This window comes from Exophiala viscosa (genome assembly GCF_022695815.1).
Source record: "Exophiala viscosa unplaced genomic scaffold EDD37scaffold_6, whole genome shotgun sequence".
NCBI classification, from domain to species: Eukaryota; Fungi; Ascomycota; class Eurotiomycetes; order Chaetothyriales; family Herpotrichiellaceae; genus Exophiala; species Exophiala viscosa.
The window spans coordinates 505,882-523,565 of record NW_026944358.1 but is presented as its reverse complement, the minus strand read 5'-3'; the positions used below and the strand labels follow the sequence as shown (position 1 = coordinate 523,565).

At 51.1% G+C, this 17,684-nt stretch overlaps 7 protein-coding genes across 7 annotated transcripts; 3 read left to right on the top strand and 4 right to left on the bottom strand.

The window, feature by feature from the left end:
* Positions 1 to 476: 476 nt before the first annotated feature.
* Positions 477 to 2,205, bottom strand: EDD37DRAFT_650661 (uncharacterized protein; the record flags this gene model as incomplete). Its single annotated transcript, XM_062818276.1, has 2 exons — positions 477 to 919; positions 2,076 to 2,205. The coding sequence occupies 2 exons, from the start codon at positions 2,203 to 2,205 to the stop codon at positions 477 to 479; spliced, it is 573 nt and encodes a 190-aa protein (XP_062669452.1).
* Positions 2,206 to 4,648: 2,443 nt separating this feature from the next.
* Positions 4,649 to 7,978, bottom strand: EDD37DRAFT_631959 (uncharacterized protein). Its single transcript, XM_062816683.1, has one exon. The coding sequence runs from the start codon at positions 7,671 to 7,673 to the stop codon at positions 4,977 to 4,979; it is 2,697 nt and encodes an 898-aa protein (XP_062669451.1). The 5' UTR covers positions 7,674 to 7,978; the 3' UTR covers positions 4,649 to 4,976.
* A 2,522-nt stretch (positions 7,979 to 10,500) lies between these two features.
* EDD37DRAFT_428973 (uncharacterized protein) lies at positions 10,501 to 11,496 on the top strand. Its single transcript, XM_062812645.1, has one exon. It carries the CDS (start codon positions 10,603 to 10,605, stop codon positions 11,056 to 11,058), a length of 456 nt encoding a protein of 151 aa, XP_062669450.1. The 5' UTR covers positions 10,501 to 10,602; the 3' UTR covers positions 11,059 to 11,496.
* Positions 11,225 to 12,100, top strand: EDD37DRAFT_428904 (uncharacterized protein). The gene has a single exon (XM_062812643.1). It carries the CDS (start codon positions 11,390 to 11,392, stop codon positions 11,795 to 11,797), a length of 408 nt encoding a protein of 135 aa, XP_062669449.1. The 5' UTR covers positions 11,225 to 11,389; the 3' UTR covers positions 11,798 to 12,100.
* A 208-nt stretch (positions 12,101 to 12,308) lies between these two features.
* On the top strand, positions 12,309 to 13,775 carry EDD37DRAFT_428784 (uncharacterized protein). The gene has a single exon (XM_062812641.1). It carries the CDS (start codon positions 12,418 to 12,420, stop codon positions 13,645 to 13,647), a length of 1,230 nt encoding a protein of 409 aa, XP_062669448.1. The 5' UTR covers positions 12,309 to 12,417; the 3' UTR covers positions 13,648 to 13,775.
* EDD37DRAFT_428906 (anaphase-promoting complex component APC2) lies at positions 13,597 to 16,193 on the bottom strand. The gene has a single exon (XM_062812644.1). It carries the CDS (start codon positions 16,056 to 16,058, stop codon positions 13,905 to 13,907), a length of 2,154 nt encoding a protein of 717 aa, XP_062669447.1. The 5' UTR covers positions 16,059 to 16,193; the 3' UTR covers positions 13,597 to 13,904.
* Positions 16,194 to 16,328: 135 nt separating this feature from the next.
* Positions 16,329 to 17,503, bottom strand: EDD37DRAFT_650655 (uncharacterized protein; the record flags this gene model as incomplete). Its single annotated transcript, XM_062818275.1, has 4 exons — positions 16,329 to 17,028; positions 17,101 to 17,134; positions 17,181 to 17,268; positions 17,333 to 17,503. The coding sequence occupies 4 exons, from the start codon at positions 17,501 to 17,503 to the stop codon at positions 16,329 to 16,331; spliced, it is 993 nt and encodes a 330-aa protein (XP_062669446.1).
* Between the last annotated feature and the right edge of the window lie 181 nt (positions 17,504 to 17,684).

Sequence of the window (17,684 nt, the reverse complement as noted above, 5' to 3'; positions counted from 1 at the left end):
TGCGAGGCTGCCACTGTGGTCTGTCTTGGCCCACGTTATTCATTCAGTGTTCACTCACTACTACCTCCACCACTGCACAAAATATATACATCGGCCCAGCATGACAGTGTTGCGCTTCGCCTTTGGTCCTCCACAGCCTCCTGCTGTTCACTCGGAACTGCAATGTGTGGGTCGAGTGCACTAAGACATGCTCAGAATCGAACTGTCCAATCATGTTCAACCAAAGACGTTGTTGCGCTTCACGTCAGGACGGTCTACATCGCCGTCGTTGTTGGTCTTTGGACGTGTTTCTACGTCTTCTGGTGCAGCTTACGACCAGGACCAGGAATCGCGATCACACGCAGATCCATGCTGCGACGTTTCAAGGACGTTCTAGGAGGGAAAAATATGTATCAATCGTATCAGCTGAAAAGTACTGCACAGATCTATCTTGACAGATGCTGCTGCGGAAGTAGATGAACTCCAGAACATCAATCTTAGGATAGTTGCTGGGCACACTCTTCCAAAGTCAGGTACCCATCACCGTTGGTGTCGAACTTTTCGAACTTTTTAACCAAATAGATGTAATCCGCTGGATCCGTTGAGGTATCGGACTCGTCACTGACTATCCACACGAGCGCCCAACCCGCGAGAAGTTCGAGGATGGAGACCTTCCCGTCGTCACCGATGTCGAGAATATCGAACTTGGCCAGAACACAGTCCTCCGTGCTGGCTGTGGGCGAGCATGTCGCATTCGCAGATGCTGAGCCACCTTCCGCTAAATTGTTGCCTGAAGGTGCACCCGACCAGTCGGGCCAGGTGACGTCGCGTTTGCCCGAGTTATCAGGGCAATGATCCCAGGCGATGCAACCGTTGTCGCAGTTGCAGCAGAAGATGTTGCAAGGGCCGACACCGCAGCAGGAGTACGCATCCACCAGGTCTGTCGAACTGCAGCAGTCCAGATACGGACCGCAAGGGGTAGGGCCGCAACATTCCCCAATGGTGTTGACAATGAATGAGCCGAATGTCAGAGTCCCAAGCAGGAGGGTCGGAAATTTGAGAACATGTTCGTTGGTGGAGGTGAAACCGAATGAGAGGGATAAGAGTGGTTCGTGGTCGAAGCAAGTCGCAGCAAGGAGAGACTGTCCTATAATACCGGATTGAATGTAGAGAGGAATTCGAGGTAGGTTGAAACATACGCCTCTATAGACAGGGCGGATAGCTAACCCTGTCCTTTTATACCGCCAGACATAACAACCCGTAACACCCACCTTCGGATTGAGTTCGAGTGTGGAAATTCTCCAATCGAACGTGTTGTGTTGGCGGTATAGTATACAAGATCCGAGTCACAAAACTTGAATGGGGCGCACGTCAAGGCTGAACCTTGCATGATTCGAGACCACGCTGCCATGACTGACAACCAGTTCTTCTGGCACTCCGCTACTGGACAGCGTCAAGTGACGGACGGTAGGCCCCGTAGGATGTTCGTCGCCTGTCAATAGTTGCACTGACCTTTTGACAGCCTTCCCCAGAAACCTTGTTCATGTACCATGAGATCTCATGCCACGGCAATCCTACCAGGGTTCCGAGTTTCAACAGGAACGTCCACTTGAGATTAGGTTTGACAAGAGACTTCGGCTTACGATCAAAGTTGAATAGTGATAACTTGAAGGGTCCATGATTTCCGCCATGTGCGAGTAAGTCTTTGCTTCGCTGTCCGATTCAAAACGAGAACCACAAAAGCCGCAAACCACTCGCGCGGTGATGCATGAACCTGGCGATTCAATGTGTCACTTTGTTGGGACACGGACACGGGAAACGAGTCTGGTGCGAGGATGTCTCGTCATCAATTCTTTGCAGTGGCTACGGGACCAAGTTCAAATACAGAAAGGGTGCTGACTCAATTGTCGTCTCTACCGTGCTTTTCTCGACGTTCCGGGCCACCAGGTCAATGTTTTGCCTGCCATGTATCTTACCTTCATATGAAATCTGCTTGTGGGTACAGTTCCGGTTGGTATATGGGTGCAAGCAACGTCAGGACACCTGCTTAGTTGGTGGACCAAACCGGACTCATTCTGCGAAAGTCCCTAACGTACTTGACGCAGCTCGGCCACCGTACCGATATTCAGGGTCAAGGTCAGGTTCTGGTGCTTCATGCGGCACGGATCGTTTGAGCACACGGCAAAGACAAACTTGACACATGCCTTGACGTGCTGATGTGGCCATGGCTTACATGTCAAAAGGCTTGCCCCCAAATCATATCTCTTTTGGGGCTCTAGAGAAACACAGTCTCTCCGTGTCGGTTCGACTGGACATGGCTTGTACTGGAAAACCTGCGTTGACGTGCGGTCCGATTGTCCCAACTGGGAATGTCCCTAAGCTCGACGAGGGCGCGAAAGACTTTCTGTCAGATGCCGTCATGTCCGGGCATCTACGCTGCCTCGCGGTCAATGGCTTTTCCGGATCACTATTGCAACAAAAGCTTCACAGATTCGAAGTCGAAAAGAAGGAATCTCGATGCAATCTCAAGCCTAAGTCCTGGGAATGTCTGTTTGATGTTATTGCGACGACGGCTTTTCCACGAGGACCGCAGCTGTTTAGGAGTTTCGTCCGCAGGGCTGCCTGAACTTCGGGGCCCCCAAAAAGACCATAAGCACAGACATTGTTTGGATTGATGGGAGACCCTGGCCAGACAGTGCCTTAGGTGTCAATCTCCACATACCTAAATCCGTGTGCGTGATCACCTCTTTCGGCCTTTGGAGCACATCAGCACTTTACAGCTAGTGGGTGTCAAATGAAGAACGACCATCATCAAATGTGAGTAGGCTGTTCCTGTCGATCTGATTCATCATTAGGGCAGACATTGCCATGGCGCGGGTTCGGCATTGCTCTCGATGACGAGAGCTGACTGTTCTCCACTACAATGTCAGCAGCCGTGACTGCTCACATCGAATCAGGGCCGATTTGCAAAGGCAACTGCATTACGAGGAGATTCCGGCACTGCTCGGCCCTCCAAGGTCACCGAGGCTGGTATGAAAACCCCAGCAGAGCGCTTTCTACCCACGCTCGTGATAGGTAGTTGGACGGTATACACAGTCCTCCAGCTCTTGGACACCACGGGCAAGCGTTCAGTAGCAAGAAGAGCACTGACACGCCATGCTGGATTTCTGTCAGAACCCACATTGGAATCCGTATGAAAGAGGAAGCTCCCACTCAGCTTCGTCTACTCGCTCGCAGGGACACGGAAGCTGGAGCCGGCCTCGATTACGGGATAGATGTCGCCTGTTTTGGCCCCAAGAGGTGTCCTATCAACTTAGAGAGCCGAGCTTCTCAAAGAAGACAGTCAAGACACTTACTACTTGTAGTAGTCCATTGGCCTCTTCCACTATGAGATCCCCTATATGCAAGGTACCCAACTACCGCTTTTCAGAAGCCAGCCCTCTTTCAATGTCGATTGGAGCGGCCCCATAAAATACATTCGCCCTGGGAGGCGGCTACCCTTTTTCCTTGCTGTACGAGGTCGTAAAGCTCACCATCACCTACAGTCCGTCAAAAAGACCGATACAAACACTTGAAGAAGCGAGAGGCTGAATAGAAGTGGAGCTCAGAGGCGGCTCAGAATGCTTCCCTCTGTTGCGGTCTGCAAGTCCTCAGCTTGGGATGGGACCCATTCTGATGCGCATCCCTCGTAGCTTTGTGCCGACAAACCTCGATGATCACCAGAGTACGCCCTGACTTGGTGGATACGGACGCCGTACTGATACCGGAGTGAGTGAAAGTTCCTGATACAGCAATTCGGACACCTCACCGACTTCACATACCAGTACGGGTACCTGTTGCTATAGTCTAGGATGGTTTCGACCTGTTCTAGAGTGCAGCATCACGATCCGAGCAGCACTGAGGTCGACGCGACGACACCCGCCCGGAAAGACCTATAGTCTCTTCGAATACACTCGGGAAAACCATACGACCCTGAAACCACTCACGGCAAAGAGGTGAGTATTCCAGCTAGCGAAGCTGCTCTTTCCATATTTGCACCCTCGAGCTCTTCTTCCCAGCAACACCAGTCACCTCCTGAATATCATGATATCAAAACACCAAAAAAAACTTGTCCTCTCAGCAACGACCTTGGGATTCGAACTTCCTGCTTCTTGAGAGGGTCTCTCAGCAACGAACCCCTTAGTAGGGTTCGAACTTCCTGCTTTTCAAGAGAGTATCAAGTCAAACTCATCCCTTTGAGTGGGGCTTGGTTTTATGGCGGCTCAGGTTACTGAATCCTTGTTCCAGCATAGACTGAGCTTCACTCGCCCTCGGCCAACAGTCCCCGATTCATTCTATCGGCGGCTGATGCGTCTTGAGGCGGCTAATTGTGCAAGAGAAATTTGGGAGTTACAGATATATCGAGTCTATTTGTTTGTGCCGAGGGAGGTGAAGTGAAGTGAAGTGAAGTGATGTGAAGCGAAGCGAAGATATCGACCTGACCTGACTTGGCTTGACGGTATATACCAGGGCGGCCTTCTGGGTGACGAACATGCAGAGACACTTGCCATGTCTCTGTGCCACCGTATCTCGCTGCGTTGCATTCATGCACTATGGTGTCAGGAGGATGCTGGAGCTCCTGGAAACAGCATTAAGTCGTCTACAGACAAATGCAGCTTGTAAACATCTCTTTCATCGTAAAACGTTCATCATTCAGTGGCATATCTGCCCCTGGAAGCTTTGATCTTCCCGAAACTACGCTAAAATGACCATATGATATATTAGCTACAATTGTTGACCAAAGTCGTCGTCCCTTACAGCCTTCCACGCACCGCCTGGGACATCGTCATATCCGAAAACTCCTCCAGACAGCGGCGTTCCTCCAGTTTCAGGGTGATTACCAGACATCTCATGAAGCTGGCCAACTCCGGATATCGTGGCCCTAACTTCCATGTCACTTGTGTTCCGTCATCCTGGTCTCTTATCAGCCCGCTCTTCACCAGCGAGCACTGAACGTATCATAATTTCCCATGTCTGGCTTTGAAGATAGAGATCTTGTCATCGTAGAATAAGATCTCCCTCAACCGCCACGTCGGCTTGGGCATGTTTGAGCTTGTTCCTTCCTCACTTTCCCCATCGGTAATGTCTCCATCTGTATCTGACACCGCCTCAAAGTCGCTTGAATCATTCATGTCCCCATCCCCTTCGTCGTCAGAGTGGGACTGGACATGAGCATGGCCATGATGGGCATGTTGATTCAGGCCGTGATGTCCTGCATGGCCATGCCCTCCCGCAGCCTGGTCTGTTTCGACATCATCTCCTGAATGAGGGTTGCTGTTCGATGGGAATGGGCCCGCCAAGCTTGACCCCTTCCGTACATTGGCATATTCTAGGATCTCAAAACACTGATTCTGTATCCCCAGATAGCACAGTTCAAGTTCTGGCCTCAAGGCAACAATGTCAAGAACCTGCAATGCGGCCTCGCGGGAGTGGACCGTCCCGCTGATGTGCTCAGCAATATGAGGAATGTGTAACGATCGCAAGGAGGTCGCGTTAGGGAGTCGCCTCAGAAAGTGGTGCCAATCCTTATAGTCGATAGACATACTGAGCTCGCGAAGCTTCATCTTGCCACTTGTGATGCAGGTGATAAGCTCCCTATTGAAGACCCACCGCCGCCAGTTGGTGCCCGGGGTTTCGGGATCTTCCGACCTCAACGTGCTGTCGATGAGGAGCTTGGTCAGGCTTGATCGGTGTCGTCGGATCGCGCCTTTGTAGATCATGTCTATGGAGACTTGAGATTTGCAGATACTGTTATCCTGCAAGAAGAGCCATTCAAGGCTGTCTGGTGCAAGTGTATCTTTGATAAAGGCAATCAACGATGGTGAAACAGTATCAGTATGCAGTCGTCTCAATTTCAAGGGATAGTCCGAGGGAGCCAGCTCTGCAATGGTTGAAGTGCTCAGTTGTGGGTGCTGCATAGCGGCGTTGGATGAGACTCTGAATGCTGCAGAGGATACTCTTCTCCGACTGCTAGGGGTGAAGCGTTTTCGAAGTGCTTTCCACACTATTTCGTGGTTTCGACAGCCCAGAAGGGTAAGCGACGTCAGTCTTGACCAATCGATTGCCTTTGACAGCACAGTGATTGAAAGGTAGACTCTTTCCAGCTCGAGTGTGTCTAGCTGCAATCTACGGGATGAGTGATCCTCCTTGGCAGACTCTTGGAACAGATCGCCCATAATAGGAGGATGATTGTCGTTCGAAGCCGACATCTGGCTGTACGAAGCAGCCCGCTTAGCGCTAGAAGCAGACATTAGGTTCAGATCCTCCTCCTGAATACTAGAAGCAGACAACAGATCGCCGAGCTGATTGATGTCTGTAGCGCTGATTGCATTCTCGAGATCTTCCGCCTTGGCTGGTTCTGGGTTTCCTTCTAGCTCGACCTCCTCCTCGACGGATTGGGGTTGTGTCTCGAGTGTTGGGGCCATGTAGTTTTTCCTTTGCTGCGCGAAGGGATCGCAGAATCGATGAACCAAAATTCCAAGAATACCGCCTGGTCGAGGAGTCTGATCACCCAAACCGCCCATGAGGGGAGGTAGGACTGGCGTTCTATCTTCGGCGGGTCGAGCCCACATATCAAATTGTGCATGAGAGGCCATTCCAACCCGAAGTTCCCGGAGCTTGCCCAGTGATCTCTCGATGAGCACACTCATCTCCTCCGCATATGGCAACTCGTCGATGTCGAGCACACTTAAACTCTTGAGTGGAGGCAATATCGAGAATGTTGGGAACTCAACCCTGGGATAGGGAGGGATCTGAAATAGAGAATTCGCCGAGCCAACGAGTATGGACGGTAGGTTTGATGCTTGTGGACCAGAACTGGGACCAGCTACTGGAGGTGAAGCCAATGGACCTTGATCTTGGTTATCATGCCATCGGACCCATACTCTTTCAAGACGACATTCTTGTCCGTCATCACGATTGCCTAGGGAGGCCAGGGCCAGCCACACATCACGCAGAACACCTGTGGGCATGTCCCATATAAAAGCCTCGAGGTTGCGCATTCTTCCAACTGCAAGTGCGACAAGAGTTCCCAACATTTTTCCACCTTCCTTTGTGATGAGATATTCTTGGACCCAGTCTGCCGGTCCATTGCCTAGACTGAATTTTCGTGTGTATTGTGCAAAGTAATTCCCTCTTCGTATCTTTGGAGGCTTGGTGATGTCTTGAGAGACTGGATGGTTTCGGTGCCCACATTGTTCGCAGTGGTGGTGCGTCTGTTGCTGATAGGAAGCCTCGCCGAACACGTCCTGAGCCATGACCAAAGTCGCTAAGCCATAAGTAAGCGCATCGACTCCCATTCGATTCTCGAAGGTAGCGTTTGCGTCAGGCCAGACAATATCGAACCTGGAATAGATGTGAGGTATGACAAGCGCATGAAGGGCGGAGTGGGTTAAAGCGAGGGATGTAAGATCGTTTGTATGGGTGAGCTCTCTTAAGATTGCGTGTAAAATGTCCAAGGGCAGATCAAGGAGTCGTAGAGGTTGTTTCTGTGCTGTTATTGCATCCCATTCCGACTTCTTTCCCTGTAGATGCTTTGCCAAAAGAGTGTGTGGGGTGTCCTTCTTCGATTTCCCAGGTCGATCCTCCCTTTCCTGACTCGACTCCATTGTCATATGGTCTTCGTAGCAGTCGAGAGCGACGTTCAAAGGAATCATTGAGGTGGCAAGAAGATGTTGCCTTGACTCGGCGGCTCAGAGCGTAAGCTCTGAGCCAATGTGCTCTGTATCAGCTGGACATGAACCTGTGTTTGCGCGGGTCGAGTCTTGAGTGGTTGGAAATGGTGATTAAGTGAAGCGACCGGAGCAGATTGAGTCAAACGATTGAGGTGGGACAAGGAGTCTGGGTCACTTGACTTTGTAGGCGTAAGGAGTTCGATGTCGAGTAATAAACGGTAGGACTGCAATGCAGTATCATGAAGATGCACCCAAATAGATTCGTTGCGCGGTTAGATCGCTGAATGAGATGAAGGTTGGCCGGGAGCTGAAGACCCGCTAATGTCGACTGCGGTTTAGCCTCTGGGATTGCCCGCTAAGGGGAACCACTTTACGCGCTCCACGCTGCCCACCATTACCTGCAGGGGAAAGAACGAGGGGCTCACGGGGGGTTGTCACATCACTGTTTAGGGCAAGACCGTCTATCGATTAGGCACCTTATCTGATAGCTTCACGCCCGACACCACTGGGAGCTGAAAAGCAGCCCAGACTCAACCACAAAGGGAAACGAACCTTCACTCTTTGCACCCCGCGTGTGTGGCATTGTGAATTGCCGGCAGTTGCTACCTATCTAGGTAGGTAGGTACCTAGTATCTTGACCGCTTTACATTTCTTTGTGCCTGCGTCGTTGGGGTTGTTGTTACTTGCCGAAACAAGCACTTACCAAACGTGACTCCTCAACTTCTCAACTTCTTCCCTTTTCGCCTCCAATATCTTCCTTCTCTTCACACAACACAATCTGTGGATGGCCTAATTAGAACCCTCTTCCCCTACGCTCTGGCCTGCGAGCCTCAAGGCCAGCCTTCAATTCGCAGCACTTCATTGAACTGCTTCTGCCTACAACCTTGAGAGTTCGGTGCTTAGAAATACGACCTCCCCACCCTTCCTACGCCTACCTCAAGCTCCTGTCCACCACATCGTGCGAAAACCACAACGACACAATGGACAATACTCCGGACGAGATACTCCTCAAGATCTTCAGACGATTGGACTTCAAGAGTGTCGCCAATGTACGATTGGTTGATAAACGCATGGCCGAGGTCGGAGCTGAAGCTTTGGTCAAGAAAGTCCGTTTCCATTGCAGTCAAGAGTCGCTCCAACGTCTCAAGAATCTTGCTACACACAATGTCTTCCGGAAATATGTCGAAAGCGTCGTGTTCGAGGGCAACATCCTAGCAAATGTCGGCTGCATCCATACCTACACGTCTCATTACGACCTGGAACATCACAGTCAAGAGAGACCTCAACCACCTCCAAGAAATGCTACCGCCCGAGAGAAGAGACTATTCGAACGAAACCTCATCAAATTCCAGCGTGAGGTTGAGGACAAGTACGAGAAATACCGCACCTTTTACGACAATCAACAAAACCTGATCAAGTCCAATGCATATGCCGATTTCATTGACGCCAGCATTGCTTGTTTTCCCAAATTGACTAAGATTCAGCTATCCACTGTCGGAAGATGCAAGCATGTCTTATCGGAGAGATTCCTTGATACTTTTTCCATCGATTGCGCCATGCCAATTGAAAACGACACAAAACATACCAAGGAACAACTCAAGCACCTTCTCTTTCCTCAGGGCCACCCTGTCACCACCATCCGTGAACTGGCCGTTCATGTCCTAAGTCCGAAGTTCTTTTCCGATTCCATGCCACGAAAGACTATGCTCTGTGAAGCCTTCAGAAATCTTAGGGTTGTCGACATCAGTTTCCGTCTTGAACGAGACGATCGTTTCGATTTCACCATCATGAGTGCTGATCGATGTTATGGAGATTTGCGCAAAGGCTACCTTCGTGACGCCCTCGGTGCCGCGACAGAGTTGGAGAAGCTCACCATCAATTTTGAGGATTATGGTTTCCACGGGCCTTGTGCGGACATGAAGTACATTGTTGGGGACCATGTGTGGCCGAAACTTACCTACCTCGATCTCGATACGATGTCCTCGACTGAAGACTACCTCATCAGCATGCTTAATCGGCAATCATCGCTCAAGACCCTCAAGCTGGGCCTCATCACCCTTGAAGATGGTCTTTGGACACATGCAACACAGCGCATGCGAAAAGATCTGCATCTCGAAGATTTCATCGCCCATGGCATCCTGGAAGATCCGGTTCAAATGTACCCTATGCACTTCATTGACTCCGATGCATACATGGACGATTTCGACCGCCACAGCATGGCCGACGCTCTTGATGTCTATGTCACGGACGAGTGGGATGAACAGGATGAATACCATCCACTGGAAGACGATACCTTTGGTGATCCTGACGACTTGCGGGATGAATTCGGCCCCTTTACCGATGATGAGTTTGATGAAATGGACTCCATCATGTCAGACATGGATTGCAGCGACTAGAACGCCGATGTATCGCATGAGCCGACGACTTCTCAATTTCTACCTGTACACTAACATGACTTGCATTTTACGAGTGACGGACGACAGCAGATACCCCATTGAGCTTCCGTTTTTTCTATGGTTTTGTCATTGACGACTTCTTTCCTATTACCGGTTGTTGGGCTCAGTTTATTAGACTTCTTCGGCGAAAAGATCATACTTCATGGGAAAGGCTAAGGGACATTGTGTGATGAAAAGTGTCTTGTGCTGTATTCATAGCTAGACGAAAATGGCTTCAGATATCGAATCAATTCTACAAAGGTTCAGACAGACCTGTGTTGAAAGAGGGCGTCCTCCGAGTCTTCGTAGCCGGGTAATTGTCGGGTTGCCTCCCAAATATTATGTCTACTAATAATGATCTCATCCATGTTCTACAGCAGTGAGCAACACTGTCGCCCCTGCTTGTCGTGTTGTGTTTCAGTGACGCTGGTCTGTTGTCTAGCTACCGCTGTATCTTCTTTGGGTAGTCTCACAGCATGCGTCCTTGTTCTCGCCTGCTTGCGGCTCCCGCCACGCAACCATTCCGTCCCGGTCGACGCGCGCAAGCTGTCAATCTTCTTCCACCCATACCTCTGTATCGGAGACTGCTGCGAATTCATCGCAAAAAGTTGAGTCCGGAGGAACGCCTATTCGGGGATACATATCTCAAAGCTGAATTCCGCCGTCATCGGGACATTGAAAATCCTCTACACATCGTGGGATTCTTGACGGAATGGCAAAACTACGGGCAACAGTTGGAAGGTGAGGGTTGGAAAGAGGGAAAAATCGACATGGATCTGGTGGATAAAATGAGCGATCAACAGATTGGACAAATGTATGAGTTGATGGAGGCTATCCGCAAGCAAGGCAGGGACAGTGTGGACGAGGAAGAGGAAGGTCGGATACTCGATGCAATTGAGGAAGCTACAACAGGGAACAAAAAGCCGTCATGAGCCGGGAAAGAGATTGATGTCAGTCCAACAAGCCCAGTGACACTCCTCTGGCGTAGGATCCTGGTCTGCGCAGGCGAGTGAAGTGTGCTCACAAACAATGGCCCATCACTGTGGTGACATTGCCCTTGCAATTCCTGAAAACACTCCTGCCAAACGACAACACATATAAGGCACCTGGATCGTCAGACCCGTCCGGCCTCGCTGGAGGGACACCTACTTCATCAGTACATCGCGGAGGCACCTCAAGATTAGCACAATATCACAGCACCAATCCATCTGCGAGCACGGAACTCTCTACAAGCCTGCACCGTCACGGCGCCTGCAGCACAATATGTGTCAGGCAGAACTCAACAAGTCTTTCACCTGCCGTCATAAGTGGCTGACAATTGTCAGGAAATGCGAGGATGGAGGAGGGTTCAACGACAATCACCTTCACAAATATCGACCAGCGCGGTTGGGACTATTCCATCCAAAGTTCGCGTCAGCTGCTGCCAACACTTGTCCCAATTGCGACTTGAAGGGAGACTATGACACAAAGACGACTCGGATGATCCTTGACGATCCACGTGACAGAGGTACTCTCGGCAATGGATACACAATGACGGACGGATATGGAAGGCCTCTGCTAGTCTACAACTGGAACCAATATGCCGGCTACGGGTACACTTCGTGCGGTATGACCAGGACGTCGGCGCCGGCACAGATGCAAGATCCTGGCTGTGGATGTACCATTATGTGAGATGCGACTGGAGGAAAGATGAGTACGGCTCTACGACGGGCCAGCGAGATCAAGGCCGCAACAACCAGATGAATAACTTAGACAAGCAGCCATAAGACTAGGAGGGTTTGCTAGTGCTGAACACAAAAATATTATGTCAAAAGCATTCCACAGCGCACGGCGACTCCAACTTTCTTGTACATACTAGTCTCTGCGGTCGGAATACTTCCGTTCCCCTCACTCCGGGTTCGTGGCTTGAGGTCATAGCGCGGCCGACTTGGCCAGAAAGACTCGTGCGCCCTGCATTGATCGATTGGCAGTGTGAAACTTCAACGATCACGCAATCTGCCCACAGTATGGGGTCAACTTCCAAGCCTCTCACACGAGCCATTCTCTGCCTCGCAACGTCAACTCGCAGTGTCATTGCTTTGGAGATCGCTCTCGGCAGTACAAATTTAGCCTATGCAGTTGCCATATCAAGGTAAGTCTGGGTACAGGACTCGTCTTCGGCAACTTTGATATAATCTTTCATTTCTTCATTGCCATATTTTTATATCATCGTCCTTGTAATCTTCCAGACTTCGAGATATCTGAGAATCAGCCGACGAGGCGAGACACCGAAACGAACACCAATCACCACCATGGCACCAACAGCAGTTGAGTCGTCATCTGTTCCGACATCGGTTCCCTCCAAAGGTCAATCAACGACACCCAAACAAGTCGACACATCCATTTTCCCAGATGGCATCAAAACCTCAGGCCAACACCCACCTCTCTACGACCAACTGGCCCCGTACAGCGCATTTCCCCAAACCATCACTGGCCCAACAGTCTGGGCAGCCGACGACTACGCCAGCCACAGTGAACGATGGACGCACGTCTTCTCCGACGCCGAGATCCAAGAGCTGTCGACCGCGGCCGACAACTTTACCGCCAAAGGCCTGCCATTGACGGGCATAAACCCATCTAACTTCCCACTGCCCAACCTGTCCGCATCTCTCAAGGCGATGCGCAACGAATTGCTCAACGGCAAGGGTTTCATCCTGTACAAAGGCTTCCCCGTCGAGAAGTGGGGCAGCCACAAGTGCGCAATCGCCTACATGGGCCTGGGCACGTACATCGGGTATCCCGTCTCTCAGAACGGCCGCGGCCACATTCTGGGTCATGTCAAGGACTTGGGTGAGGACAGCACACAAATCGACAAAGTGCGCATCTACCGTACTAATGCCCGTCAATTCTTCCACGCCGACGACGCCGATGTTGTCGGGTTGCTATGCATCGCACGGGCCCAAGAAGGTGGTGAAAGCGACGTCGCCTGTATTCACGACGTCTGGAACATTTTGCAACAGGAGCACCCTGATGTCGCGGAGCTTTTGACCCAGCCAGTATGGTACTTTGACCGCAAGGGCGAAGTATCACAGGGCGAAGAGCCGTATATTCGCACTGCCGTCTTCTACCTCGAAACGCCCGAAGAAGGAAAAGAGCAGCGCGTCTATTGTAAATGGGATCCATACTATGTGCGGTCCCTCACCCGGTTCTCAGACAAAGGTGAGATCCCGCCGTTGTCAAAGGAGCAAGTGCATGCACTGGAGACGCTCGAGGCTGTGTGCAGCCGCGTCAAATTGCACATGATTCTTGAGGTTGGGGACATTCAGTTCGTCACGAATTCGCACATTTTGCACGCGAGAACCGCCTACAGAGATTATGCTCCGGAGAGCGGCATGCCCAGACGCCATCTGATGAGGCTGTGGTTGGCGACGCCGACGAGTGAGGGCGGGTGGAGGTTGCCATTCCATGATGCGGACGAGAAGAAACGGGGTGGTATTCAGGTTGACGATACGCCGCCTGTGGCGAGGTTGGATGCTGATTAGACTGCTCGACTGATGCCAACGTGACATGCGCAATAGGATGCAAGGGCATGCTCTTGATGTGATACAGTAGATGGTTTGGGAGTCCTGGAAATCATCTTTTTGAGCATCATTCATGAACAGAACAGTGCCTCAAACATCACGCATCAAACGGTCGTGATGCATCTGCTCTCATGTGCAAAGTCAAGACAAACTCCATCTCAGTATGTCAGTGTGCCCATTTTCTGTCGTCGTAACTTCATACATGCTTTCTCACCCCATCATGAACTGGCAACTTTATAAGCGCCCCCAGCCCCAACATCCAGCACACCGTCCTTGACCATCCCCGCCAGAAACTCCTTCAATTCCTCGTTACTAAACGGAAACCCGCCCGGTACCACGATGCCCAACATCATAGCGATCCTCGGCAACGGCATTTGTCCCTGGTTCGTCAACATACTCACGACAAACTGGTGATACATGGCCATTTTCGATTTCCGTTCCTCTTCCTCTGCCTCTCTCGCAGCCTGTGCGGCCGCAGCTTCTGCAGCAACGGCCGCTGCGTCGGGTCGTCCGCCGTGGTCGTCATTCATAATACTGTCCACGCCATCCGGTAGCGTCTCGAGAACAAAGTACGTGTCCTTCGCGCCACTGGCTTCGGCCAAAATGCGCTTCGACACCCAGAAGATACACGCGGACCGGACGAGCGTAGGCGACATGTTGAGCTCGGTGGCAAGGTCGGCCACTGTTCTTTTAACTTCGTTGGCTTCTCCTTGAAACGCGTAAATGATTGCAGCCTGCCAGGGAAGCACTTCGTCGTGGTATGTGCGGTCATCCAGCTCCAATTCGACTTCGACCTGTCCGATGGTATTGAGCCATGTGAGTTTGCGCGATTGTTTGAGTGCCTCGAATCCTATCTCGTAGCTCTCTTGTTGCTTGAGCACGATGTCGGGAACTGTGAAGGTCTGTTCGGGCATTGATGGCCAGAACAGCCTGGAGAGAATCTTCGTGTGCAATTCGATGTAAAGACTTCCCGCTTCTTGCCTCTCCGCCGCGGCGTCCATAGCCTGGGTGTCCATACCCCGGTCTTTGCGGACTACATTGTCGACTTTCCGAGAGTCGAGGACATCGCGTAGCATGACTTCACAGCCTTGCAGCGCAGACTCTCCAAAGCGGATCTTCAGATGCTCAAGCACTGAGATCTCCTGGTTAAAGTCCGGCTTGTTCTTCAGCAGACGATCTGCGAGTGTGTTTTGGAGTTCTTTGACGAAAATGTCTTTGCTGTCGAAGAGCGTGATTAGACTTCCAATCACGTCCGTGTTCTTGGATTTTATGTAGTCTGGCGCGGCGTCAATGGGGTCGGGCATCCATTCCATGTTGTTCCAGTCGAACTCGCTATCGTCGGTATTGCTGTCGTGTGCAGTGTGCGTGGACAACTCCACCGCGAGTTTCGTAAGGACTTCTGGATCTCCTGGTGCGGCCGTTCCGTCTTCCTGTCGAACAGAGTCACTTAGAAGCCCTGCCACAATGACTTTGACAGTATCATCGCGCTCGCGGAGGTAGCGCCGGAGCTTTCTGGTGACACGGTCCAGAAGCACGCCTTTCGGGTCGAGGACACAAAATGATCGAATGATGGAGATGTAGAGCTGAAGGATTTCCACAGTGGAGGCACCTGGGTGCAAGAGGCGGGTTTGAAGAGCGTTCGCGAAGTCGTGTGTCAGATATCCTCGCGTGGCGGGATTCGTCGTGAACCGTCGGAGGTCTTCTATAGCCGGAGCGGTCGCATCCCAATCCACAATTATCTCGAACAATTCGTCTACTCGAAGGGCTCCCAAGCGTGATGTGGCCATGTCTTTCCATCTCTTCACTTCCACCTCGGAGACATAGACGTCGGTACTCTCATCTAACGCACAGAGGATATTGCGGGTGAGTCTGGCAAACAGGTGCTCTACCCAGAAGTCAAGGTGAGCATGAAGCTCTTCCCGATAGATTTCTGCATAAGACCAGTTGACAAACTCGGTCATCAAGTCATTAAGAACAGCCGCCAGCAGACGTTTTACCGCTCCATATCCGATTGCTGTTCTCCACTGGCGAAGGTTGGTCCAGAGTGGCGATTGTGCCTCTCTAGCGGATTGTGCAGCATGATCGGCGTTGGTTGGCTGTCGAAACTGGCCCGCTGGAGGGCACGAATCGAAGTGACTGTGAAATGGCCCGCCCACATTTGGGAGCAATCTGTTCTGCCCGTAGACGAACGATTCGTCCCAGATGCCGAGTAGGACTGTCAACTGCGACGTCAAGTCTGACTTGATTGTTGGGATGATAGAGGTTGCTGTTGGAGCGAAGCGCTGACGATGTCTGGGTGGTTTGACACTGTTTGGCGAGAAGACTGAGGTCAAGACACTCCTCTGGGGCCGCATAACCTGGACGTCAGACATAGCGGCGGCATCTGGTCAACATCTTCATCGAATCTGCCCTTGTGAATTGGTTGCAGTGTTTGCTCATGCTGGTAATCTATTTACATCAAGACGCGAGATTGAGGAAACGCGATCAGGCATGCCAAGAGATTAGATACGATCTTCAATGTTGGTCTAAGCCGAAAGCAGTAGTATGTTTGGGAGTCGTAGAGATAGGACGACGTTGCGACTACATCTCATTTCTGTTCTTGACAAGGTATTCAATGTTCCACTTGTAGACGTGGCCAATTATTACCCCTGGCCTTGTGGGTCTTTTTGTCTCAAATATCTAATCCTCGAAGCAAGTCTTAGCGACATTGATTCGTTCCAGAAGAATCCTTCGGAAATCTTGACATTGCCCTGCCAGTCTTGTGGACTCGCTCGTGCTTTCAATAGTGTAAGGGCTAGAATCCAAGGTTGCGAGCCGGGATCAAACGTCGCTGCAAGCACAGTACCGACCCAGGTCATGAACTCCGCATTCCTTTCCGTTACCTCGATTACAACGGAGTTCAGATAGCGACAGTGGAGTTGCAGAAACGCATTCGACAGCCAGAACATGGCGCGAGTGTGGTCGGTGGAATAACAGAAGCCCAACATTCCGAGGACGAGCAGCTGCTCGATTAGCGTTAGTGTTGGCTGATGTAAGAATTCACCACACAGGGTGACGTATTGTGAATTCTGCGAGAGTTCATGTAATTCGTAAACGTCGCTCGCCTGCAAGGAATTCTTGATGTCTCGTTCCCAACTATTGATATCGGATACGAGTACAATGACTTGATGACTCAGCCCTCCAGACAGTGCCAAATCGGTAAGTCCTGGACTAAATCTGGCGATGGCAGTGCATAGTTCCGGATCGAAGGGATGCTCTGGGTAGGTGAACTTGCCGTCCTTAGGGACAAGGCTCTGGACACGGGACCAGACTGCGTGACGAGTTGCATAGAATGTCTGCCAACTGAGTGAGCACACAGGGCTGATTAGTCATGGTTCTTGTACGACGTCCTCCTCTGTGAAGGTTTGCACTCACGCAACTGATATTGTTCTGAGAAATCCTTCAAAGCCTGAATCCGTCAATCTCGTTCTCGAGAAACTGCTCCAAAGACTCACCTAAATTTTCAAAGCCCCCTCTGAGGCTCACAACTTGTTTGATACCTTGGGTATGCATATCAACAGCATCGTAGTTTCCTGACATTGCCTATGGACACATCCCCCATCATCAAATGATGAACAGAGTCGTTGGAAGGAGGGCAAAGACTCACCTCAAAGCCACACAAGTTGCTCAATGTTATGATGACAGCGTCACTGGATCTTTGCACATCATTGGCCAAGCGCTGACGCAGCATGGAAACGGTGCTCTGGTAGTATTTGAGAGACTCCGGAGGTCGTTGGCGAGTACCAGTTGCAGCAACGTTGACGGCCAAGGAGGACATCGTCATCATCGCGCTGAACACCATGCGGTCATGCAATATGAAAGGTATGTAATCGCGCAGGAGCGACAGGTCTTGACCGACTCCGAAGAAGTGAGGTCGCTGACAAGTAGACGCTGCGAAAGACTTCACGTCTATACATCCGTAAGGATTGTTGTCAGCTGAGGCTAGTCAAACATGATGA

Bases quoted from the DNA above. Each gene is read 5' to 3' on its own strand.
- EDD37DRAFT_428973 (XM_062812645.1), top strand. From the start codon at position 10,603: ATGCGTCCTTGTTCTCGCCTGCTTGCGGCTCCCGCCACGCAACCATTC.
- EDD37DRAFT_428906 (XM_062812644.1), bottom strand. From the start codon at position 16,058: ATGTCTGACGTCCAGGTTATGCGGCCCCAGAGGAGTGTCTTGACCTCA.
- EDD37DRAFT_631959 (XM_062816683.1), bottom strand. From the start codon at position 7,673: ATGATTCCTTTGAACGTCGCTCTCGACTGCTACGAAGACCATATGACA.
- EDD37DRAFT_428784 (XM_062812641.1), top strand. From the start codon at position 12,418: ATGGCACCAACAGCAGTTGAGTCGTCATCTGTTCCGACATCGGTTCCC.
- EDD37DRAFT_428904 (XM_062812643.1), top strand. From the start codon at position 11,390: ATGTGTCAGGCAGAACTCAACAAGTCTTTCACCTGCCGTCATAAGTGG.